At 55.5% G+C, this 25045-nt stretch overlaps 1 protein-coding gene across 3 annotated transcripts in view; it reads right to left on the reverse strand.

The window, feature by feature from the left end:
* EPHB1 (EPH receptor B1) overlaps positions 1–25045 on the reverse strand; it is a 129580-nt gene that overhangs the window by 43858 nt on the left and 60677 nt on the right. For all 3 annotated transcript variants that reach the window (XM_068954879.1, XM_068954878.1, XM_068954881.1), the window contains exon 4: positions 1584–1739. In XM_068954879.1, coding sequence (XP_068810980.1) covers positions 1584–1739 — 156 coding nt within the window. The remainder of the gene's footprint in view (positions 1–1583; positions 1740–25045) is intronic.

Raw genomic sequence — 25045 nt, forward strand, 5'->3', positions numbered from 1 at the left:
AATTAGAACATTTTAAAATTAAGCTTTAATGAGAGGAAATAAAAATCGACAAATGGACTTTTTTTAATGCAGTATTCCTTTACTGTAGCATACTGTAAATCAGCTACGTAACAAGATAGAATAAAGATGCAGATTTATTTAGAACGGTTCTACCTGCCCATTACTCCCTTCAGCTCGTGACAGCTCCAGTGATCCAGCAGAATATGCAAATTAATTTCCTATTTCAGGTGCATGTCTCAGCACTCCTTAGCATCACGTGCCTCTTAGCAGATCCCAGCACAGATGCAGAAATCCATGTGGATTCCTGGAGCACAAGGACACACCAAGTGCAGAGAGAGGCGCTCAGAAAAAGAGACGGTGCAGCCAACCTCCGTCTTGAAGATACGTCTACAGCCAGGTTGAACTGTACGGGAAACGTCCTATCATACTTGTAAAATGTGGTTTCTGTAAAACAAACTGAGCAATGCGCATCTGTAGTCCAACCAAATTGTCTTCAGGAGCTGCAGATTAGAAATATCATGCAAAGTCCAAACCACATAGCCTAAATAGTTAAACCACAGCTCGCTGGAGCAGAGATCCAGGCAAGGGCACCAGGAAGAAAGTCCTGGCTGCCGATGTGCTCTCCTTCAGCCACTGCCACAGACCTCAGCCACCTTTGCGGTTTGAGCTATGTGGCTCAGCTCTCCAAGGGGGTGTCACACACTCACCTTGCTTACGGACCTGACACATGGGGAGGAGACACTTGATACCCACCAAAGAGCTCCTTGCCAAACACAGCTTTCCTAACTCTGGGAGGAGAAGAGAGAGCATCTTTGCTTACCCTGTTCCACAGTTTCCTCATGTTTAAGATCCTGACTGCTTGATGATGGACCAATCCAACGGCCTGGGGCATGTTTTCTTCTGGTAGTTTGGCTAGAAGGCAAGCCTGGGACCCACAGTCCCAACTGCTAAGAAGCCCACCACCTGCTGAGAGCTCCCAGCCCTTTCCTGTGCTCTTTTCTAACGGAAAGCCCAGCTTAAGACCGCTGCTGCCATCGGAGGCTGCTAGGCCAGACGGCTGAGCAGGATGATGCATTGCACACACAGCCACACAGAATATCAATGCTTAATACACCCTCTGCCCTATAAAAAAATATTCCATCTGCAAGACGATGAACACGACAGCGCTAGTAGATAACTTTAAATGCTAATTTATCCTGGGGGACTATCTCCCCGCCGTCACCGCCACGGGGAGGTATAAATTCAAAAGGCTCTTGGAGATGTGGGCTGTGGGACTGTCCCATTACTCATCATTTGGGGTGCGCCATGGTGGCATCGTGGGAAGATCAGCAGCTACGCGAAGGGTGACACATCATCATCTGCTTACGCCGGCGTGGTGATAGAGGGATTCGCACTGATGTTATGACACTAGCGGCATTTCTATTACCGCACAAAAGGTAGTGCCGCGTTGCGTGGTGACAGATGGGTGTTTGATGTGGGTAAGGTGGCCACCCATAAGCTAAAACCTGCAACATTTCACTCCTGGTGGAGAGGAGCGAAACCTCATGGGCCCTCCCCGCGCGTCACACCACCATTATACTCACTGGTGCAGGCGGCCGCTGGCAGGTCAAAGTCCGCCCGGTAGTAGCCGTTGCGGCACGTGCAGACTGGAGAGGCCTCGGACGTGGAGCGGCTGTTGGCGGGACACTGCGCACAGGTCCCCGCGCCCTGGCTGGCCTTGAACGTCCCCGCCGGGCAGGCTGCAAGAGAGGGGAGAGGAGAAGGGTTGGACACTGAACGTTGCCGGGTGCCTTGGAGCAGTCACTTGTGGATGGCACCTTCTGGACATTGAGCACAGAGAAGAAAACCTCAGCCACACATACAAGCACCCCTGGGCCACTAGGGCTCGCCTACAGCAGAGGGACTGTGACCTTCTCCAGTTAGATTTTGGGTTGTGTCCAACCCGGGCTGGCAGGGAGCAAAACTCAGCAGCACCTGCTGTGATAAAGCTAGTGGTGGGATCCCAGCTCCCCCAGGCCCCTCTGCTCTTGGCTCCTTCCACGTGCAACCAGCTGTCTAGGTGTTGGGGCCAGGCCGGCCAGCTCTCCCCACATGCAGAGCGGGCAGAGAGCGGTGGGTGCAGAAGCAAGCCACCACCTCCCAGGGCTGCGGGGACCCCGTCCCCCCGCAGCACCCGCGGGTGCCCCGAGGGAGGAGGGGACGGAAGGACGCCGAGGGCCCGGAGCGCGTCCCCTTCGGCTGCTCCAACACCTCCCTCTGCGCCACGGTGACGGCACAGCTCGAGCCTCACCATTTTTTCCTTTCACCGTGCAGGATTTGCATATTTAATTCAAAAGATGACGCAACACCCGCGGTGGTGTCTTACGGGTCTGTCCCGTTAACGTCACCGCAAACCAGGTCCTGGGCTAATAATCTCCTTGGCCTTCGGCCTCCGTGTTTATTCAAGCAGGTCGCGGTAATTAATTCACAAACAGGAAGCCCCCTCCAGTTCTCGTTATAGCACGACTTCAGACCCTATCAGAGCGAGCTATCGTTAATCAACAGCCTCTCCGCATCTGCGATGACACAGAGAGTGTAAAGCAACGACAGACAGGGGGGGATCAGTGGGTGCCAGCACCCACGTCCTCCCCAGCCAGGGTACCCGCTGCTTGGGCTCTGTCTTGGGGACAACCTGTGAGGCCACCCCTGCATGGTCTTACTGGCTTGCAAAGACCGAATTATCCTGATTTTCATTGCGTTTTTTAAAAAACTTTTCCTCCCCCTAGGTAACCTCAGCTGCAGAGAAGCGCCCTTTGCTTTGAGGCCAAATTTTGTAGGCAGCTGCCTGGTCGAATCTGGACAAAGTGATAGCACGTGGATGTGTATTTAAAGGTATTTTTGTCTTATTTTCCTGCAGTAGGGTGCAATGCCTTGCCTTGTCCTCCAGCCTGTGATATAGCCTTGGCATGCTGACGTGCTGGACGCTGTGGATTTGCTCGGAGCAAGGCAGCGATGGCAGAGCCCACCCCACCTCATGGCTCCCGCTCACTTGCTCTCCAGCCTGGCCGCCTTGCTTGCCCGCGTCCCACCTGCTAGTCCTCAGGGGACTTTCACCAACTACCTGTTGAGGAACGGATGCTCAGGCACCCTGGCGTTCCCGACATTTAATAAAAGCACTCAGACGACTCCTGCGAAACCTAAGCAGGGAGAAGGTATTTTGGTATGTGCATCGGAGAGATCAGATCTCCATCAGCCCTCCATCCAGATGCACAGAAGGACATGTGCTTGAAGCACGCAACACAAGCACTGCTGACACCCATTGGGGCAGAGCCGATGGGACTCCTTGAGGACCTGGAAGCCTTCAAACAAAACGGGGAGCAAGCCCTGCTCAGGGAGCGTGCCTCACATGGCAACATGGGCACCTCCCGGCAGTCCCAGCTCACGAGCAGGATGGGACCAAAGCAGGGCACCTCGCAAGGTGGATAAGAACACGTGCCTTGAACCAGAGAGCTAATCCCAGCAACCGGACATGCCTTCTCCAACAGACTGAGCAAGGGGGGAGGAATGCTTTTGTTTTCTGGCTGGGAGTAGACGGCTCCTCGGTTTGCAAAGGAGCCCAGCAGCCCCCGAGCGGTTCGCTCCCGGCTCTACCCCCACAACGCCATCACCTCCGCAGCATCGCTCAGAAAAGAAACGCACTAAGTGTCTCATAAACACTGAGATGATTGAGATAATGGAAAGTGCCTCTTAGCCCCTGTCTGCCGCATCAGGATATGAGGCATCTCCTAGCAGCCCTGAAGAGGAAATTAATAGGAGCAAGCAGGAGTAACCACTTTGATGCAATTTCCTTGGGAGATAGTGGACCATCTAATCTTTATTGGAGCCCTTTAACCTGTCATTCAAAACTCATGAAGGCCTCTTGCTCACATGATATTTCCAGATATTAAAAGATGATAAAAAAGAATAAATCAAAACATTATTTTACAATTTTATTATTCAGGGGATTTGTCCCCCTGCCTGCAGCATGCGACCAGGGTTTTACAAAGGACTGAAATTTGCTGGCTCCTTCCAACACCGCAAACAGCCCCAGTGGGGATCCAGCATCTCAGAGGGTCCGGCTACCACCTCAACTTGTCCTTTCCTTCTCTCTTGCATGCGAGGACCACCTAGACCTCTGTTTCCCTATATTTCTGACATGGGAATGGTCTCTGGGAAGGTGGTTGTGTGTTTTCTCGTTCGACACTCAAGCAGCAGGGACCAAAACACAGCGCAGCAGCAGCAGACGCAGTGAGGCCTTGTGAGGGTTGGGCAACCCGCACAGACAGCTGGGGCTGACTTTCCAGCCGATCAGTTCATTTATTGGCTAGCCTGATCTGAGCCCTCCCTTCCTGCCCTTTGCTCACGTGGTTTCAGAAGGAGCTGGAAAAACGCAGTATGCCAGGGAACATCCAAGAGGTATCTGCATCCGTGGGTCCACCTTAAACTTTGGACCTGATTCCTGCTTTGAATGCAAATTTATTAAATCTAGCATCCACTAGATGGTCAGCCATCCATCAAAGCCACTTGCAGAAGAAATAGTAAACTCTGCAAAGCCCTTCAATCTATCAAGACTTTTCCTCACAATTACTGTTTTTCTTCTCTCCAGTGTGGCTGTAGGTGTCTCACCCGGAGCTGTTCCTCCACAACAGCTCTCCATTTTCCCCAGCCCTAGCACTGGGGGAGGCTCAGGCAGGAGAGCTTCAGAAACACGTCAGGGATAAAATACCTGTTAAGCCTCAAGAGGTGACATTCTTCCTCCCAAGCAAGCCCTGCATAGCTCCCCATCGTGGCATGAAGGCACACCAAGTCTTATCAGTCAGGTAAGGCAGAAGACCTCACCACTCATGGATCTGGGGACTTCCAAGGTGGAACTCCATTAATTCACGGTCCTGCCTCTGCCCTTCCACTGACGCATGGGGTGACCTCCCCCTTCAGGCCTCAGTATCAGAGCCCTTGTTTGTAAGCATTATCGCTACAGAGCAGCTCCAGAGCTAGGAGAACTTCTTCTGAAAACCATCTGAAACGTGCTGGGCTCTTCAGAGAAGCAGAAAGAGAGGCCTCCTGAATCGGGGAATGAGCCATCTAATTTTAGTCGGAATATGACAGGAGAGCGCGGGAGGAGGACAAGGACGAGAGGGTCACGTTAATATGAATACGCATCATTTTTAAGCATATGGGCATGTTGGTGGTTCAGTTAAAGGGTTTTGTTTATTTTTAATTACAATTAAACTAAACGGCACTTGTCAAAATAAATGAACAAAGTACATTCTGCAATACGGCGTCCTTGGGTTTCCTTTATCACTTCACTTATCTGCAAATTCCTGTAATCTGCACGCGCGTGTCTCTTAATTGTTATTATTACAAATTAGCATTTCTCTCCTGTAATTATATTACGGTTGCCTAAATTCTCCTGTAGTTTCAGCCAGGGCTGATGCTTCTCTCTCCTCCCTCGACTGCTCTGTGCCGGAGCCCTCTGCTCTCAAACCTAACTGCTGCCCAAGTCACGCAGCAGACCTCCTCTTTCTGCAGGAGGTCAAACAAGACCCTAAGGCAGTAGCTGAACCATAAAACCCGGCTGCCGATGGGCCCTGAGCCCCCTTAGCCGGACACATGTACAATGGAGGCTTTCCCTTAATCAATCCCATATGCGACAGATAAAAGCATACGGGACCCAGTCTTTCCCATCTTGTCACAGTAATATCTGGGTTTTGGATGTTGCACAGCATCAAAACCTCCGCTCGGCATGCCGAGACGGGCGGCGCGCACGCCACAGCCGCGCCGCGCACCAACAGCGACCGTGCATCGCACTGCACGTGGGATTTATGGAAACCTGCGCAGCATGGGATCCACGATCCCCTGGACGGTAAACGCACAGTCTAGTTGCACGGCTTGGATAGAGGACTTGAGACCAGGAGAGAGCAGTGGACAATCCCACTAAGGGCAAGCGCAACGTTTTCCTCGACTGAGAGGCTGCTGCAGGAGCGTCTGCCAGAGGTTGCAAAGTCGGGATATCCCCAGCAGCATCTCGGATCAGGAGCGGGACACCAGGGTCTGCCTCTGCTCTCCCTGCGCAGGCACTGCCCCAACGGACGCGTTACTACCTGTGACGAGCCGCCGCGCCACGCTGCAATATGCATGTCTTCGGCCAGGATACCAATTAATCGATTATTTATTACGTGGGCTGGAGAAGATTAATGATGTGCTTAACTATCCGTTGCTTGCATGTAAGCACTTTGGGGTGTGTTTGCAAATGATGAGGCAAATAACCAGCCTTGTCATCTAGCACCTGGGGATTTGCAGACGTGGTGCACTCAAGGGATGGCCAAAGCGGGGCAGGGGGACCACAGTGCCGAGCGCTCGCTACCCAGGTGCGGGCACCCAGCCAGCGTGGAGAAACATCTCTGCAGCCCATCCTCAAAAACCTCTGCGGAAACAAGCCTCCAACCGCCGCTCCCTCGCTTTTGGGTGCGAAAGGTCGGCCTCGAGTCCAGTCCCGCTCCACTGCTGGGGATTAGTTGTCCTGTCTGTAAAATGGGTCCAGTCACTCAATGAGGATTGCGTGGGCCATGAATTTCCCAGCAGGGCTCCCTTCCCCAGGGATCACGCAGCCATTTTGCAATGGGAGGAAGCATCATTTTCTCCAACCCTGCCATTTCCCTTCCCTTTCCGAAAAATAGTCAGAGGCAAACAATAGAAACGCTCACCTCACGGGTTTTTTCCCCCTCCCCTTCATGCAGCTATCTCAAATTGTGTCTACTTTTCACCTAATGGCCATTTCTAAAACATTGCACCAGCTCCGCTCTCGGAAATGGCCTCTTGCAGGAATTAATGTCAGAACGCATCTTCCCTTCCCTCAAATTTCGCACAGCAACGCGATTTTGCTCGGGAGCGAGAGCGGCACGGAGCAGCAGCAGACGCTCTGACAACATTTCCAAACCGGCCAGTTTTGATCTATTCATCTCAGACAGCCTTTACAATTTATTCTGAGTTTTCCAGAGACGTTCCAGCTGTCAGCCGCAATTCACCCGGGGCAGTTTGGCAGCACGAGAAACTCTTCGGAAATTATGGGAAGGCGCTTTCAAGCGCCCCGGCCAAGCTGTAGCCATACTCTGCTACTACCGCGGAGTGCCATTAGCCCGCTTATGCATGGACACATCTCCTCTAAGTGCTCCCACTCAACACCTCCACCAGCCTGGGATCTTCCTGGAGCAAAAGGAAGAGAAAATGAAGCTTGGCAGCACCAGAAGAAGTCCTAAATGGCTGCTAAAAGCCAAACTACTTGCTTTCCCTGTAGCTTGCAGGGAGGGGTTCACCCAGATTTCATCGCTGGAGGGTTTAAAAGACGACACGCGCGAGCAGCTCCTAGCTAGAGAACGACAGCGCGGCGTTAGGCAAAACCCAACCTTTCCACGTCAGGTTAATTTTGACGGCTTTAAAACAGAGCGACAAACTGTGCGCGGCTTTGTGCAAACATACTTCACGGCTTTCAAAGCAGCTCTGGCCATTTTCAGGAAAAGGGAGCACCCAGCCAAAGGCTAGAGAAACCAGCGGTAAGCAAGGCCTCTCTCTTCACCTTGGAGAGCTAAAAAGACACGCTCCCTCCCCAAAGCGAGCCGCCGTCAAGCGACCGCCGGGGAGTTCGGTGCTACACGGAAAGGGTGCAAGCACAGGGGTAGCCGAGCGTTTTATTTCTCAAGCTAAACCCTCTTGGCTAACGCCTGGAACTTGCACTTTTTAATTACTCTCTCAGGGAAGCTCTAGTCAGAAAAAAAAAGAAAAAAGGCAAGGAAGGAGACATCTCTTCTATATTAACTTGCTCTAAAGCTCCCTGGGGACATGGAGTGGCGTTTTTCTGATCAGCTTTTAAAATAGGAGCTTCTGCAAAGAATTACAGACCTCGGCTTGCAAATCCCCGTTTCCTCCTCTAGGCCCTTGCTGACGCCCCTGCCACAGCTCCCTTCATTTGCAGCAAATAGTCGGTGGTATTTCATAATTTCCACGGCTCTAATTTCCCCACCGCGGCGGACCTAACCATGTTTCCTAGGTCTCTCTCAACACGGCACGAGGTACAGACCACAAAACACGTTTGCCATCTTCAGATCTCGTGAGCTTTCTGGAAATGTCATCTTTTCGATATCATTCTTGTTTCAGCTGCCCCAACTCACGGCAGACCCCTCTCGGCGGACGCGCAAGGCACATAAGGATGAAGTGAGAGCGCTGCTGCTTAGTCCACGTCTTCTCTCCAGCTCCCTCCATGCTTACTCTCTCCATCCTCTTTGGCCTTTTCCGAACCTCCCTTCTGCTTTACCTTCCCAAAGATCCATTACCCTGCTATGGTCAAGGACACTGGAAAAGCCTGGATTTTCTAGCCTTGCTCTACAAAGCACAGATGGCTGGTGCCCACCAGCACGCCCAGGAGACAAGCAGCAAGGAAGGTGCAGGATTATTGAGTCTGCAGGACACTACGGGCCTGAGAACAAATGAAGACATCCCTGGCCACGAGGACACTGGGGCTGGCACTCAGAAGCCCGTTCCTCGCTGCCAACATCTGGGTCTTAGACTTGTCGTCTTACAAAAAGCACAGCTGAAAAACAGCCAAAGCTTGAGCAGTTTATAAAAAGGAGGGTAGGACATGGCCTCCGGAGGCAGCGGAGGCTGAGCACAACGAGCCAGGCAGTCTCACTTCTCCTGGGCTCCTACAGTTGGCAGCTACGCTAGCATTAGGAGCGGACGAACTGTCCCTAGCGATTTGTTCATTACTGGCAGTTGTTTGCTCAGAGATGGATTTTTGCATTCTTTTTGGAACCGGTAATCGTTCCTCGCTCGGCCGTAACTCTCTGCTCATCCACGGCTTGCTGCATAAGCCACGACCTCTGCGCTGGACTGTGCGGCAAAGTGCCTATAACCCTCCAGCCAGCACAGCAAGATGACTCAAAGTAACCCCCAAAAGAAAGTGACCTCTGCAACAAGTCCTTCCCTCCCCACGATCGTCCAGCAAGGAGCCACTGTCCCCGGGGCAGGGAGTCCGGCTGGGAGCCCAGGCACCGCTGGCTGGATGCAAACTCTTGCAAGTAAGGACTGTCCCTCCACCACAACACTTTATGGATGAAAGGACTCCAGCCAAAAAAGCCCAGCAGTATTTTGGCTGTTTCCTCAAATGGGTAACTCAGCAGCCCCAACTGCGCAGGGGGCCTGGGCTCTCTGGGCAGCTCAGCTCAAATCAGAGGCCAGGCAACACCACCACTCTTCTAGCAGCTTCGCGCCGTACCGCCTTTGCTAACAAACATCTCCAACCAAGCAGGAGGGAGAGAAAAACCTGCCACCATCAGCGGGCAGCTCTAACTCCGGCAGCTCAGTGCAACCTCATCCTTCTACCTAGTGTCTCTTCTGGCTCCGACAGCCCCCACGGCAAGGGCAACGGGGCACCTCTCCTGCTGGCACATCACAGCTGAGGAAGCAGGACGGTGATGCTTGCCTGGGGCCGGCTGCTCTCTGGAAGGAGAGATGCTGTAAAAGCTGCTCTCACATTTCGGTGAGCAGCAGAGTGAGCTGCCCGCAGCCTTTCCTCTGCAAGCACAAATCTGACCATCACAAGGTGGCTTGAGAAAATTAGCTGTGGTTCCTGAAGGACTTGTCCGCAGGCCTTTTTGGCCCAGCATACTTAGTGTGCTTGTTATAATGCCAGCTCGAGCTCAGGTGCATGCTGCAAGGTCCACAAAACCTGGGACCCAAATTGCCACCGGTGCCAATGAACGGAGCTGCCCTGGAGTGAGTAAGCAGAGGAGCCGCTTATGCAAGAGGAGAACCAACCTCCACCGAGGTACCGTCCTATCCCATGCGGGCTGTGCTATTAGAGTCTCAAGGGTGATACAAAATTTAGGTATATTTAAACTTTTAACAAGCACCGTGGGGATGGGAGCTGCATCAGCGTAGGAGGTCGGCTCCAGATCTGAGGAACTCGCACAGTAAGTCCCACTCAGGTGACAGAAACCCCTCAAGATCTTCCTTGGGACACACCAAACCTCGCGGAGGACGCTCTCAGTGCCCTCAGCTCTCTGGAGACGGCTGCAGAAGCGCAGTATGGACGGCTGGGGCGGCTCTCTGCCACAGCCTCCTCTCCCGGGTGCCCCCGTGTCCCCCCCCTCTCCTCCCTGAGCCCTGTTTCTCTCCTCTCCATGGAGAAGCAACGGGCTTTGCCAGCCAATCTATCAGATTTCCCTGCGCTCCCTGATTAAACTAAACACGTCACCCTGCACCCAGCTGGCCAGGGTTGGGGGACAGCTCGGTAGCTCTCGTGGCACTACCATCCCGCAAAGCCTTTCCACCGTGGGCTCCTTGGGAGGAGGGAAATCACTGCAAGGCGCGACGCCCTGACCTGCCGCGGGCCACCGCGACGCCGGGCAGCTAAATCCTCGCGCCTCGGCCGCCAGCGACGGCCCTACTGCAACAAAATAGCGCGGGCGAGCGAGACAGCTGGGGGAAAAGCATCCGTCTCGCAGCGAAACCAGGGCTGTGATTAGAGCGGAAGCCTCCTCGCGCTCCCCGGCGGACGGGCCGGTGATTAAAGGCCGGGTTTGCCGGCCCCTTTTGCTCGGCCCTTCTCGGGGCAAAAAAAAACCCGTGCAAACGCCAAACTATGGGAACCGCAGCGACCGCTTTTACGGCCTGCTTGAAAACTGCTCAAGGTGATTTTCCCCCGTTCTGAAAAGTACGGTTCTTCCGTTAAGAAAAAAAATCGGCTTCCGAAACTGAAACTTTCCGGGCGAAGCTCGAAATTTTGGATGAAAAGCAAAAAGGAGAAGCAGCTTGCTAAGCTTGCTAGCAAACCTTGCGCGTTCGGCAGGCTCCTTCTGCGAAAAACGTATTTATCGCTAAGCAAAAAAAAAAAAAAGAAAAGAAAAAAAAAACACCCGAAAACCGAACAACAACAATTACCCAGTAATCCAGGGGAGTTTTTCTGATTAGCCCCAATTGCAGGTGTTTTAGCTGCGACGTGCTTCTGCCTCCCCGCGCAGACCGCCCGGCGGCTGGGAAGCCCCGTTCAGCTTCCTCCCGATGAAAGACAGCGAGAAAGGAAAATAAACGCCCCCGCGAAATTGGGCGCTCTGGAAAACCGACGCTGGGAGGATGTTACGATTGCACGGGCCGGCACGCGCGCACCGCCGCTTGCAGAGGAGGCGGCACGGCAGGCGCTCGAGCCGCGCCGGGGCCCGTCCGGGTGGTGGACGGGGGCCACCACCGAGGGACGGGGGCCCCGGCTGCGGCCGTCACCGCCCCGCCAAGGGCCTAGGCGGCGCGGGGGCCCGCCGCAAAGAAGCAGGCGGCTTGAGAGGTTCCCGCGGGCGCTGAGCGCCGAGGCTGACGGACGAGACGGGGACGCGCGCGGGACGGCTCAAACCTCTCCGCCAAGCTGCCTGGGAGAGCAATAGCCGGTAGCAGCTGTCCCATAAATACAGCCTCTCCCCGGCAGCGCTTGTGATTTCCCCGTCTTCAAAGGGTAAGGGAGGGTGGTGCCTGCCCGGGCTGCTTTCATCTCGCTCATTATTTTCCCCACCAACAGCCGAACGGGGAGCGGGCGCCCGGCGCCGGAGGTTTAATTGGGAGCCGGGCTGGATGCTCTCCTGCCTGCCCGCCCTTCCCTCCCCTCCTGCTGCTGGTGGGCACGGGGAGGGGGGGCGGCGGCGCGTTTTTCTTTCCTTTTTTTTTTTTTTTTAAAAAACTTCTTTTTAATGATCCGATTCTCTTTTATATCGAGCCAGCCGCTTCTCCCGAGTCCCTCAGCCCCGGCGCGGCCGCGCCGGGCTCTGCAGGCAGCCGGTAATGATGACGGGTGGCTGGCTGCAAGGCCTGTCGGATGCGGGTTGTCACGGCTGGCCCAGCATCAGGTCTCCTCAAATTAATTCCAAAAGGTTTCGGTATTCACAGCCATCCTCTGCTCCCCGACAAGGAGGGATTGGAGGCTATTTATCACAAGCATCCCGGATTCCTGACTAGGCTGAGAAGGAAGGTAGGGCGCCGAACGGCATGGAGACCACACCACACTGTTGCGCTGGGAGGCCGCCGGCACCTGCGAGCAGGCTAATAACAGGCCAAGGTCTTCTTCTGGGAAGCGCGGAGGTGGCGAGCCAAAGGGCAGCCGCCTCGCAAGGCCGGCAAGCCACGTTTCGGAGGCACACCAGTTTCTGTAGCCCATGGTGCAATGCAGCGACAAAGCTTTTGGCTTCCCAGGTATCTATCCACAGCTGCGCCAGCCTCCACAGGAGACCACAGCATGGTCCAACTCCTGCCCGCATCCCCAGCGATTTCACTGCTCTGCCCGCAACGCCTGCGTTTCACCGAGCAGCCCTGTAGCCGTTGAGCTTCGGGCATCCAGAAGCCAACCACCTCTCCTGGTAGAAGATCTCACGACTTGCCACACTAGAGGCTCTGGCCCAATACAAGTCCTCTAAGACCCTGGAGGATTCCCCCCAGCTCTCCAGGGTGCAAGGAGGAACTGCGATCATCTCCTCCGTGAAGCAGCGAGGATGGGAAGCCCCCAAAATCTCTCCTCCTGCGTGCAGTCACCGGCTGTATCTGAGACCAGTCCTCACAACGCCCCATCAGGACCGTGACCAGCTCCAATTTTCCAGACAGAATTGAAATCTTTACTGCTACTGTACAGCTTGCCATGCCTCATTAGCTCAACGAGACCTCAGGTTGTAAGAAAAAGCCACCAAATCTCCTTACATGTTTTTAAGGCTTCTGCTTACCAGGTAGAGCATGGGGGAAAATGCCACCTGAGAAAGGGGAACTTCTGGAGTCAGAGCATCCCTGCCTCCTCAGTCGGGACCCTGCCCCAAACCATCCATGACACGTTCCACGAGCCGGGAGCAAGGGCCTGGAAGTCAGGATAAAAAGAGTCGCCTTTCAATAGTGATGTCAGATGTGTCTCCTGCTCCGGTGCCTCTATGGGTGCTCCTCAGCAGGGTGCCTCTGGACAGACAGGACGTGACCTACCTGTGGGCAACCTGTTCCAGTCACCCTCAGGGTAAAGACGTTTTTCCTCATCTTCAGACAGACCTTCCTGTGTTTCAGTTTGTGCCCGTTGGATCTCCTTGGATCCCTGTGCAGAGACAGCTTCTCCAGAGATCATGAGTCACGGGTGCCGCTGGCCGGCACCTCCTGCCGTCAGCGCAGCTGCGCAACGAGGTCAGACCTGGCCGCCGGGGTGTCCCTGCCGGCTGCCGGTGCCATCAGCAGAGCAGGAGCAGGACGAGAGAGAACCGAGCTCGACGCGTTTTGGTTACGGCCCATTGGCGAGAACCATAGCGTCCGTCCCAGTGGCCATCTGCCCTCAAAAAGTGCAAGCACCAAAGGACATCTCGGCTCTCGCGGAGGCACCGTAGGCTGTTCCAGTGTCTACGGCAGAAAGCGGGCCGTGCCAAGCGTGGAAGTTCACGCTGCATCCGCGTAATAGGCGATTCTCGCTCAGATTGTGCTGATTGCCAGGAGCTGCTCTCACCGAAGACTCGGAGCCGAGAGCTGTTCCAACATAATTACCAACTGTGCTGGCCTCATCGCGCTTTGTTGCCATATTTCAGCGCTACATACACAGAAACTCATAAGATAAACATGAGCTGCCAAGCAGCTGGGCTCGCATCCTGCAGGCGACGGTTTGCATTTATCCAAGACGTAGGGAGGAAGGAGGCCCCGCTCCTCGTGACGCAGGGAGTTAATTAAACCAGCCCTTCACCTCGGGAAACATCGGTGCAGATCTGCCCTGGGACACATGTAAATTAAAGTCAGCGGCTTCTGAGCCTGGTCCACAATGGTTTATTCATGTAGAAAAAGTAAAATTCAATGAGGTTCTCCTCCTCGTTTTTTGCCTTTATTCTAATAGATGAGAAAAGAAGTGATGCGGGGAGACGTGGGGTAGGAATTTAAAGGCGCTTACAGGGAGGTAGCTGAGTAAGGCCAATTAGCAGCAATAGGATGTGGGTGCCTTATCTGTGTGCACCTCTTTTGAAAATCCCATCCTTCATCAGCAACCAGTCTGTTCCCCCGTGGCGCATGGAGGTATCCGTCGGAATAAACCCGACCGTACGTGTCGTACTGCCGCACACGCTTCGCCACCAACAAAAAGCGGCTCGTGGTTGCACGGCCTTCAGGTGAGCGGCAGCTCATGGCCTTCCAGTAAAAAAAACAAAAAAAAGTCTTCTAGAGGGGGGAAAAAAAAGTCATTTTGCCACCTCAAGGCCAAGGGACAGAGCTGGAGGGAAGCCCTGGAGATACGGCGCAGCTGGGCTGGGCGGCGAGGAGCGAGGCAGCTACGAGTTGACCATCAACCACTCGCCCACTCCCTGCCGGAGCTGGACTCGGCAAGGTGGACGGCTACGACGCAGGGGATTTCTGCCTGTCCCTTTGCTCTGTTAGACCCCTTTCGGCAGCGAGGAAATACAGGAGATTGCATTTCACCTTCAGGAAGGACAGCTTGGGAGAATTTAGGGTATCCGGATACAGAAGAGCCTCGATACAAACCGTTTAGCAAAGGCACGGGAGCAACCAAACCAGCAGCAGCCTAACCGGCAATAACGGAGGATGAAGCGACCATAAAGAAACCAGCCCAGAGTTTGCAGGGAGCTGGTCTACGAACCAAAACTGAGGCACCAGATTCAGGCACCAAAAGAGCAGACTTGCAAGGGCAGCTCATGATCCTCCCCACCCGAGAAGCCGGCATGCATCCGCACGCAGCCAATTCTGCATGTTACACCAACCCTTCCGGCGGGTCAAAAAATGCACCGATTTAACCATTGCTCTGGGTTTCGCGCTATTTTTTACACTCGGGAGGATTTTGAAGTTGCAACTGTGAAACCTGCCCCAGACGGGCTCGTTTGATGAGGACGGGGGCAAGAAAGACGGGAAGCGGCCACTTGCATCCAAAGCCCCAGCAGATTATATCCTGCAGGGCCCACCAGCTCACGGGAAAACAGGGAAACTCATTTTGCCCTCAACTACGGTCAAGGGAAGAAAAAAAAAACACTTCTCAAGGTCGCTTTTGCAAACGACACACGCCACTTTTCTCCTGCTCGGGGTCTGGTTTGGCTTTGATTGTTATTTTGTTCTGGGGATTGGTGGCCCAGTCTCACTCCGCTGCTCCCACACCACCGGCTGCAGCTGGAGCAGCAATCGGAAAGGTCGATGCCCCACCACTGCCCGGCCATTTCCCTTCCTTTCCATAATAAGGCTGTGGAAATAACAATAAAATTCAGGGGGTGGCTCAGAGAGGCGAGAACCGGGCTTCGCTCCAGCAGAGGGTATTTGCTGTCCCCCCGTGAAACTCCAGATCCCGGAGTCACGACATTTAGGATTTCTGAGGACCAGGGGGCATTTCCTTTTTCCTCGCTCCGCCTGCCCGCACCTCTGCGCCCAGCTCGAACGCTCCAGGAAAAGCCCGATCGACCCAATCGCTGTAAAAGGGCTCTTCTCGTCTTTTTTTTACTTTTCCCCCCTCCGCATCGACGGGACACGGGCAGCGGGGAGGCGAGAAGCCCAGGGAAGAGGTTGGCGTGGAGGCGCAGCCAACGCCGGGCTCTTTGGGGTTTGCAGCGCGGAGGAGACCCCGAGTCTCCCGCGAGCTGAGGCCCGGCGACTTCAACGCATCCCAGCAGGACGCTCCCCGGCTTCCTCCGCCGCTGGGACGGGGCCACGAGCGCAGTGCGGCAGGCGCTTAGGAAGCCGCGGCGTTTGCAAACAGCTCCAGGCTCAGCAGGGAAATGCACGTTTCTGTTTAAATTCGCCACGAATTTGAGAGGGGGGGGCATGCTGGCCTATTTGCATCATTTGGGGATGTTAAAAGCAAAGAAAAAAAGTCCAGAAACCAATCCTGCACCTAAGATTTGAAGCAATTTAAGAAGAGAAAGGACCGAGGACCCAAGCAGGAGGGTGGCAAGGGGGAGCCGGCCCGGCGTGCCCTTGGGAAGTGCCTTGACGGGAAGGACATCGGGAGCAGAGCTGCCAGGAGAAGCTCTGGGGCCCCCAACTAGGTGTCTTCGCCCACCTCAAATCCTTTTTTTGGAGCAGTAAGCACCCAGGTTAGGACAGCACAGAAAAGCACACGGAGGTGGCGACCGCTCTCACACTCTACGAGCAGCTCAAGGAACAACGGGTGAAATTCATGATCCTCCCCACGCCGCGGAAAGCTTAACAGCTCAGCAGAGCCGCGGCTTCACCCGAGGGGCACAGCTCTGCCCCAGCTCGGGTTGCTACTTGGCCCCTCTTCCCGAGTCTGGACCCGACCCCCCCCACCACCACCTTTCCTCTTAACAGGGTAGCGAGATGCCAAAAAGGTCTTTTTAAGGACCCATCTCTTTGAAACCCCAAGGGCAGGTTGGGGCCAGCCACAGAAGAAAGGCTTGCACGGGGCAAGAAGTTTCAAGGACATTTGTCCCCCCAGAAGAGCAAGGTGGCCGGAAGCCCTGGTGCAGCACCCCTCGCACGCCTACAAGAGGGACCTTCTGGGCTGGCTGGAGAGCAGCCTGGACCCAGGCAACAAACATCTCCGTGTGCCCATCCTCAGCCACTAGAGATGAAAAGCGCACGGCATCCACCGTCTCGCTGGCTGCCCCAAGGACAGATCCCAAACCGCTCCAAAACCCGGCTTCCCGCCCCGCGTTAGCTGGCGTCCGACGCGACCGCCAAGCCCGTCGCCGTGCGAGGAGGGGAGAGCGGCGTGGTATGGGTGGGATGGAGGAGGGAGGCACATGCAAGCGGCTCCCTTCAGTCCAGCCTCTCAAATCCTACTGTTGCGTCCTCGGAAATTACCCTTCCGACAAATGCAAAAAGTGCCCTTTCCTCCCTCCGCAGCGAACGACAGCAAGAGCCAGAAGGGCTCAAACCCCGCAGGCACCGCAAAATTTGTGGCAGCGCCGGCTTACGTTTGACATAACCAAGGAGCTATTTGCTCTCTCCCTCTCGTTTTCTTTTACACGATAATAACATTTATATCACTTGTCCCATCAACACAGTTCAGTAAAAGAGAGCGACTGAAGACTGAAGAAGATGCTCCAGCCTTAAAAGCTGGATTAAAATCTTCTGCAGAGAAACCTCCCCGTTTGGCAGGGATGGTACCCCAGAAATCCCCCTAGGAATTGCTGGCAGAAGATACGTCAAAGATTGAGAGACGGTATTTTCCAAAGTGGATTAGTCCCTCGGAGAATATCCCGATGGAGCAGCCTGTTTGGAGACCCGCACTGACCTGAGCGGTCTGCAAGGCTTCTCCAAAACGCCGTGGGGCTCCAAGGGCCCTTTCCCTAAAGCACACAGCACACACTGGAGGGGATTTTGGAGTGGTCCAAATCTTGGAGAGGCCACAATGCTCATTCAGCAAGAAAGGCTGCGGGGGCAGTGGGGCAACCAGCCATGCCATTAAGCTGGCAAAGGCGGGTTCTTGCTGTTACCGGGGTCCTGGCTGTCCCCTGTCCAGCTAGACAGCAAAAACAGGAGCTGGAAGGGACCGTGGACCTCTGGCCATAAAGGACTGGTCTTCCCCACAGAGTTACGCTGGGTGGCAGCTCCAACCAGTCCTCCAAAAAGCCGCTAAGCACAGTTCAGAGGCGTGATTAAGCTGGGCCGCCGAGAGCATCAGCGCCCGCCTGGAGAGACGTCGAGGGGCTGGTTCAGGCAGGGAGGCAACTGAGATGGATTGGGAAGTCAGCTCCCTGTCGGAGCCTCCCCGGAGCAAGGGCAGCTCAGCGGAGGATGAGCCCGGGGGTTTTCCTCTCCCTGTGGGTCTGGGTCTGGGCATCCCCCCAGGTCCTGCTTAGCTAAACTGGTTCCTGGACAGAGGACAAATTGCACGCTCTCTCATTGCCCGGCACGTCCTCGCCTATGGGATCCACAGCATCCCCCCACCTCCCCGCAGCACCGCACCGCCTCCCTCCTTGCCCGCCTGCTCACACAGCCCAGCACCGTCGTAACCAAAGACACAACTGTAACCTGGATTTCACTAAACTGTCACAAATTTGGGCCTGCTTTGTCTTAATAAGGGCAGTTTACATAAGGCTTAGCTTAAGCTGCTTTGCACGGTTAACGTAAGCTCCGCTGATGTGCACGTCAACCAGGGGCGGCACAGCTCCCACTACATCAGCTCTGGCAAATCAGCCTGGAAACTGCTTGCGGACAAGCCTTACTGCGGTTCTCGCTCTACTTTCTCTCTCCTGACTGCTTGCATCCTCCTCCAGCATCCAACCCACCTGCGGGCAACCCAGATTGCCCTTTCTCCCCTGCCTGGGACCTTCTCCTCGGACCTGGAAGTCCCCCGTTGCCTCTCCCTGCTGGCACCGTCCCCCTCTGGCTGCAGAGCTGAGTTTTCAAAATTGCAAGCAGCTGCCTTGGTGCATGAGGGGCACGGGCCAAACTGGCCCGGAGCAGGCAGCCACGCTTGTGTTCAGGTGCTTGAATAATTGGCCGAGTTTCCAAGGGGCGGCAGCTGACAAAAAATTAACGAGGACTGAGAAACGCTGAAAATCAGCCCATCTCTTTAGCTGCAATAAGTGAATCACAGAATGGCCAAGCTTGGAAGGGACCTCTGGAGACCATCTAGTCCAAGATGGTAGGGTCATCTAGAGCAGATGAGGACATCGGCACCTGCCTCAAAGCCTGCCAGTTTGGACCATGGGCAAGAACAGCAATTACAGCAGCAGGAACCATCCTGGAGCCCATTTCCAAAGCTGGCCAATACCTGGCTCTGCTGGACACAGCGCCCCAAGACTTCCTAGGGACAGCTCTGATGGGACCTATCTGAGAACAGGCTCCTGCTCACCCAGGCTCTTGGCAGCGGTACTGTGCCCTGAGCACTTCACCTCGCTTTTAGGGTTGCTCCTGTTTTTCCAATTAAGCTGTCGTTTGCTCCAGTACCAAAGGGGAACCTCTGAGCCCTACAGGCTGCCTCTCACTTCAGACGCCTGGGTCCTTCCTTGGGCCTGGGGCTGCATGCAAACCGCTCGCTATGGTCTCAAGCTTGGGAGAATAAGAAGCGATTCAGCCAGAGAAGGTCCATACTCAGTTCCTGGATGCTGAGAGCAGCCTCGGCGGGGAGGCTGGGGTCTCCGCTGGAAGCACGGGGGTCCCCAAGCGGAAGCTCGGGGCTACTCTTGCTCTCCACGCCAGGACCTCGCGGTGGCAATGCAAGCCCGCTTTGTGTTTCCCAACTAGACCTGCAGCTCAAGGCACCATCGCCGTAAGCACAGAGCTGCCACGCGTGGTCAAACGGGAGCTGAGGACGCCCTTATAGCTGCTGGCAGCCCTGCCAGCACAGCTCCAGAGAGGGCTTGAGCCCCTTGGGACACAGGCGGCAGCCTGGGGCGCGCTAGCCAGCTTTCCCGGGCAGGGTCCTCATGCCTGGCCACCGACTCTGCGCACTGCCGGGACAAAGCAGCGGGGTCGCGGACACCTGATGAAGCAAGACAACGCGGAGCAGAAGGGCAATTGGGGCCAGCACTGACCCACGCAATCGTTCTTACCCCCGCTGGCGCCACGCGGCCAGAAAGGACATAGTTTTATTTTACGATCCCAAGCAGAGCTTGATGGGCTGCTAGTTTAGGAGGAAGCGTCTTGCTCTACTTATGATTCAAGCAAACCTGCTCAGGAAACCACAGAGACATGGCAGACGCCGCCTCGGGGTCAGGTCATTCTGCTCCCTTGAAGGTCAGCAAACATGGAGCAAAAGACTGAGGGTCAAGATTCAGGCCAGGGCTCCTGGAGCCAAAAATACAAACTACAAAACCTGTTAAAGGCAGACGAATGCCAGTGAGAAAGGAGGTGCGACTCCTCCAGAGCCAGGGTGCTCACTAACGACCATCACAGCAAGGCAGAGCCAGCTGGGGGGGCGGTCTCCATGACCCAGTGTCTTCACACCGAGACGGGACGCAGACATAGAAGACGCTCTACTCAAACCCTAGCTATTGGGCTCAATACAGGAGTCACTAGGTGAAGTTATTTCCCCTGTGCTGTAAAAATGTGAGACTTATGTAGCCTTTTCTTGTCTCCAGAAGTCAATAGATACAGACTGGAATCCGCACAGAAGAGCCGATGCTTTAATGTTCCACTTAACCCAGCACATCATGTTCACCCCTCAACACCTACGTGATCTATCGAGCCGTTTAATGAGCAGGGAAGCGAGATGCCACAAAAATCCAAGCTAGATCTCAGAGGACAGCTCTTCCCCTGGCTAAAAAAAGTTAGGAGGTGCTACTAGGGGCTGAGGGTTTATATCAAGCATGGCCACATCCTTTTGGGGGAAAAAAAAAGGGTGCTGAAGCGCTGCTGCCAAGGAGAAGGCGAGAAGGCAATCGCAAACGGGTTAGAAACCCCCAGGAACGACGTATCTGCTTTTTGCTTTGCAACCAGAACCCCCCCGCAAAGAGATTTCAGCCAGACGGCGGCTTGATTTTTATCTCCAGCCCTTCCTCGACGTGGGAAATCACGAGTGGGTGGAAGGATCGCTCCCTCTCCTCAGGGCCGGAGGTGCAATCCCAGCCCAGATCCAGCAACAGGAAACCAGCTCCACTCCCGGAGCAACACAGCCAGCCCCAAACAGCCCCGGACACCTGGAAGCGCTGCCCCAATCCCCCTCCGCCGGCAAGCAAACGTTGTCCCCTGCTAATAGGAATTAATTAAGCATCTTCTTCTTCTTTACCAGCTCACGCCGTGCAGTATCCCCTCCATCTAGTAAACATCAAGTGCTTATTAATTACATCTGAAGTGGCTCCTAGTCAGTGCTGATGCCAGGAAGGATGAGTCACTCCGGGCAGGCGCTACAGGAAAGGTTTCATTCATGGACGGGTTTGCACGCACGCAGCACCCGGGCACGTCGACCCGGCCGAACGCGCCGCCGCGCGTGGGAACGCCCGCGCCAGGCCATGGGAACGGAGCAAAGTCCCGCGGAAAATCACAGTTTCGCACTCTTATCTCGGACTTTTTCTCCCTGCTACTAAGAAAGCTGCGGGCAGCATGGACGGCCAAAACCCACCGGGAAGAGGACAAGCCACCATGGGGGCTGTGCAACGAGAGGTCCTGCTGCCCCAGCCGGGTCCTCTGCTTCTCTCCTTGCGCCAACAAGCCTCGGAGGCCCCGAGCCTGGCCAACCGCTCGCGACCGCAAGGGGCAACGCCATCCGCAGGGCTTCACCCGGGCTGCAAATAACCTTTGCTCCGGCGCACGACCTGCAGGCTAGATCTTAGCTCGCTGAGGCCTGAAAGGCCACAGCTGGTTTTAATGCGAGCGCGCCGCAGGGAACGGCCAAGGCGGACAGACGCGGCGGGGCAGGAAGTCCTCGTCCAGGGTCCGCTCGCTCTCCCGCATCCTTCATCCACCCCAAAAGCCCCAGGCACAGGATTAGTTAGAAATCGGTTGAATAGCCGAAAGGCCCCCGCCGTGGCTCGGAAAGACGGGTCCTCTGCACCCGATTTCATAGCCCGCCTCTCTGAGCGCGGCCCTCGCGCTCCCCTCTCCTCCGGGGCCGGCACTTAAGGCTCGTCAACGCTAAGCGTTTTGCAAAGCACGCGCGACATCAGGCTGCGCTTCTCATCCCCGGCAAGACGAACAAAGCACGTCCTTCCTGCTCTCGGGGCTTATCTTTTCCGCAGCCTTCGACGCAGAATCAAGCCGTATTTCCCGCAGTCGGGTGCAATTTGGTCTCTGTTATTTCTCTGTATATGAACATCACTCATGCATATTTTGTATAATTTGTCTCTCTTTTAATAACGCCTCCTGTTCCACCCTAAGCAGTTAAACGGCGCTAGCGCGGTGTCCACCTCCATTGATTTTGCCTGTCCCTGCAGAGAAGCTATTATCAGCCCTAATCTCGTGAACTGGTAGGAGCCAGAAACGCCTGGGAAGCCTAAGAAGCAATTTCTGAAAGTTTTGCCTGTCTTCTTCCTGCTTATTTTTTTTCCCCTACCTGTGTTTCTCCCACTCTGCTCTTTTGCTGCTTTTTTTTTTTTTTCTCCTCCAAAATATGATTTCATTTCCACACGAGGGCTGTTTTATTGCGCCCAGGGGAAATTTTCCTTTCCTCCTGCTTTCTCACCGATTTCTCGCCCACCTGAAACACCCTATTAATACGGCGTCAGGCTCAAGACGAGCGCGACAGGCACGTCGCTCGCGGGCCGGGGGCAGCCCCGAGGCCCGAGTCCCTGCCTTAGCTGCTTGGCCAAAAAAGCTGGAGGAGACCAGAGATGCTGGCCGGACACCAGGAGAACTTCCCACCTCCCCACGCATCCCCGGCGGCACCTCCACCCGCTGCTAAGACCTGACCCAGCTCTACGCGGGTCCCACGCCAAGGCCGTGAGTCCTCAGTGCGGGTGGCCGGGCCGGGGAGTGCTTTCCGCCCCTGCAGGGCGCTCGCCCCCGTGAATCCTACCGCTGGCCACCATCAACCAGCCTCTCCCGAGCGAAACCACCACCTGCGTCCTGAGTTTGCAATATTAACACATGGACCAGGGTGGTGGTGGGGGAAATAAAAAGGAAAAAAAAAAAAGTCTGCTCCGTTCTTAACATCTGCTGTGCAGAAGACAAAGCTGTAGGAGATGGTGGGGATTCACCGGGTGTAGGCAGCTCGGGCAGCTTCGCCTAGCAGCGAAACGCCATTTGCGCGTCGGGCTCCCTAAGAGTAACTCATCCTAAATAACGATACACGACTAGGAGCTTGTGAGCAAATCGGAGACGGAGCAAAACGTTTCAGGAGAGCTCCGGGCCACATTCGTGTCCAGCCAGGAGATGACAGCGCCCGGACGGCGTTTTAAATGCCTCGGGTACGTCGTACCCAGGCACAGATACGTAATAAAGAAAAAAAATCAGATGGGAATAAGTCAACAGCAGCCGCGAGTCTCACCTCACCGTCAATCCGGCACAGGAAAGCCGGTCAACTGAAGGCGGAAATTCAATTCCCGAGTCCCTCCTGGTAACCGTTTCCCAAGACGCCTCTGTTATTATACATGTTATTTTAGACGCCGGAGCCTAGAAACAACAGCCGAGATCCCGGCGCGCTGCCTGCGGACGCAGCGCAGCAAAGAGCCCCGGAGGGCTTCCAGCCCTCGCACGGGAAAGGTCCGGCGCGGATACCCCAGCGAGCAACGCGGAGCAGCCACGAAGCCACGTCAGCCCAGGCGAACGCCACGCAAGGACAGCAAGCCGGTGCCTAACCTCAAAACCAAGCGATGCCGTCCTGCCGCAGCCTATTAATCGCCTTTTCTCCATCGCTGCTCGTCTGGCAAGGCTCCCGCACGGGAGCCTCCGGCGCTCGGCAAACATCAGGCCCCTTATCACACAGGTTGGCGCATCTCAATTTTAGGCACCGACAACTGACCGTCCAGGCTGGTTTTATGCTCTGATAGGCAAGCCCTAGATTATAGGATGGCCGTAAGGCCGCTCGACTTGCTGGAGACTGATGGATTTTCCCATGGCTCCTCAGTCCTCCTTTAAAGTACTGTTTAAGCGCACAAGAGATGGTTTGATTTAATCACTGCGTTCGTGCTCTCAACACATCCTCTGAGAAACAAAACACCGGGAGTGAAAAATGACCACTTTGAAAAGAGACTGAGCTAACACCCGCTCGATTTTTCAGCAGCCGGGTGCAGCCCAGAGCGGGCAATGGACGCAGGCTTTCTGGAGCGAGCCGGGCTGAGGGCGCACGAGTTGAAACCTCAGCAATCGGCACTAATCAATTTGCTTTTTTTTTTTCCCTCCCCCACCTCCTTTTCCCCGGCTGCGTCAGCACCTCACCCGGGCAGGAGCCTTCCTTGGCGCGTGCCTGCGGGTGGCACAGAAGCTCCTTCCTCGCCCCGGCACCCTTCTGCTGAAAGCAACCTCCGCTACATCCCTGCTCTCCCTTCCCAGACGGCTACTGAAACAGCTAACATGGCCCTTGACCTCGTACGCCCGAGGGGGTCCGGTTGCCCCAGCGCGCCAGGTCCCGGGTTGGGAGGGTCTGGACACCAGCGATACTCCTCTGAGACCAGAGGAAAGCAGAGGGAAGGGAAGCACCCTGATTTGCTCCGCGTACCGGATGGCTTTTTCCCCGACTCGCGTTTATGCAATGACTCTTCCGCTTATTAAAATGTCATTGGTAAAGTCCTGTTTCCCCGAGCGGAGATTACAGGAGCCTTTCAAAAGCTCGCCTGCAACCCCGAGGGCACGGCTTGTAAATGGTCCCCCGCACATCGGCGCGCAAGGAGAGACGATGAGCTCCTTTTTTCTCTCCTCCTTCCTCTACTTTTATTAGCCAGCTGTGAGACGCATCGGTTCCCGGAGAGCTCAGCCCCGGGCCGCGAGGTGCAGCGCGGAAACGCCGCGCGCTGGCGAAGGTGGCATCAACCCAGCTAAGGGTGCCCCCACCACCAGCTCGGCTGCGCCCTCCTGGCCCGCGGCACCCCAGCTGCCGGGGAAGGGTGGACAGGTAGGTCCTAGCGGGGCATCGGTGGGCAGCTCCAGAGCACCGGCAGCAGCGTTGCTACGGCCCCGACCCCGCTGCCCTCCTGGCTCCCATCACCCCCAAGGCTCATGCTGCCTTCAAATCACCCGGGGCTCCCCGTCCTCCGCCTCCCGCACCGGGAAACGCTGCCGTGTGGAGGACAACTCTCAGCTGGGAGGTTCCCCGTCTCCTCTTTGTGACCTACAGGGTGACCGCTCACAAAAGAGCTCTTTCACAACTTCATAAGGAAAAGGAAAAAAGTTGCAGAAAGGTTTTAAAAATCCCCTTTGGCCAGCCAGAGGGTGCAGGACCCATATGTGGGAGCTGCATACGCAGCAGCACCTCAACCATGCCCCTTTCTCCAGCCACGTCTCCTTCGATGTCAGCACGAGAGCCGTTCTCCCACTTCGCATGGTCCTTACAACTCCCTCAGCACGGTCCTTCACGGAGACCGCTGCTCGGGGAGCCGGTTAGGCTGAGCCCGACGCCTCGTGAAGCACACAGGTCCCCAGGACGTGCCCATCTCAATGGGCAGAAGCTCCAGGGCTGGTCACCAGCCCCGCTGCCGTACCCTGTTGT

Source organism: Struthio camelus, chromosome 9, assembly GCF_040807025.1.
Source record: "Struthio camelus isolate bStrCam1 chromosome 9, bStrCam1.hap1, whole genome shotgun sequence".
In the NCBI taxonomy this organism is placed as follows: Eukaryota; Metazoa; Chordata; class Aves; order Struthioniformes; family Struthionidae; genus Struthio; species Struthio camelus.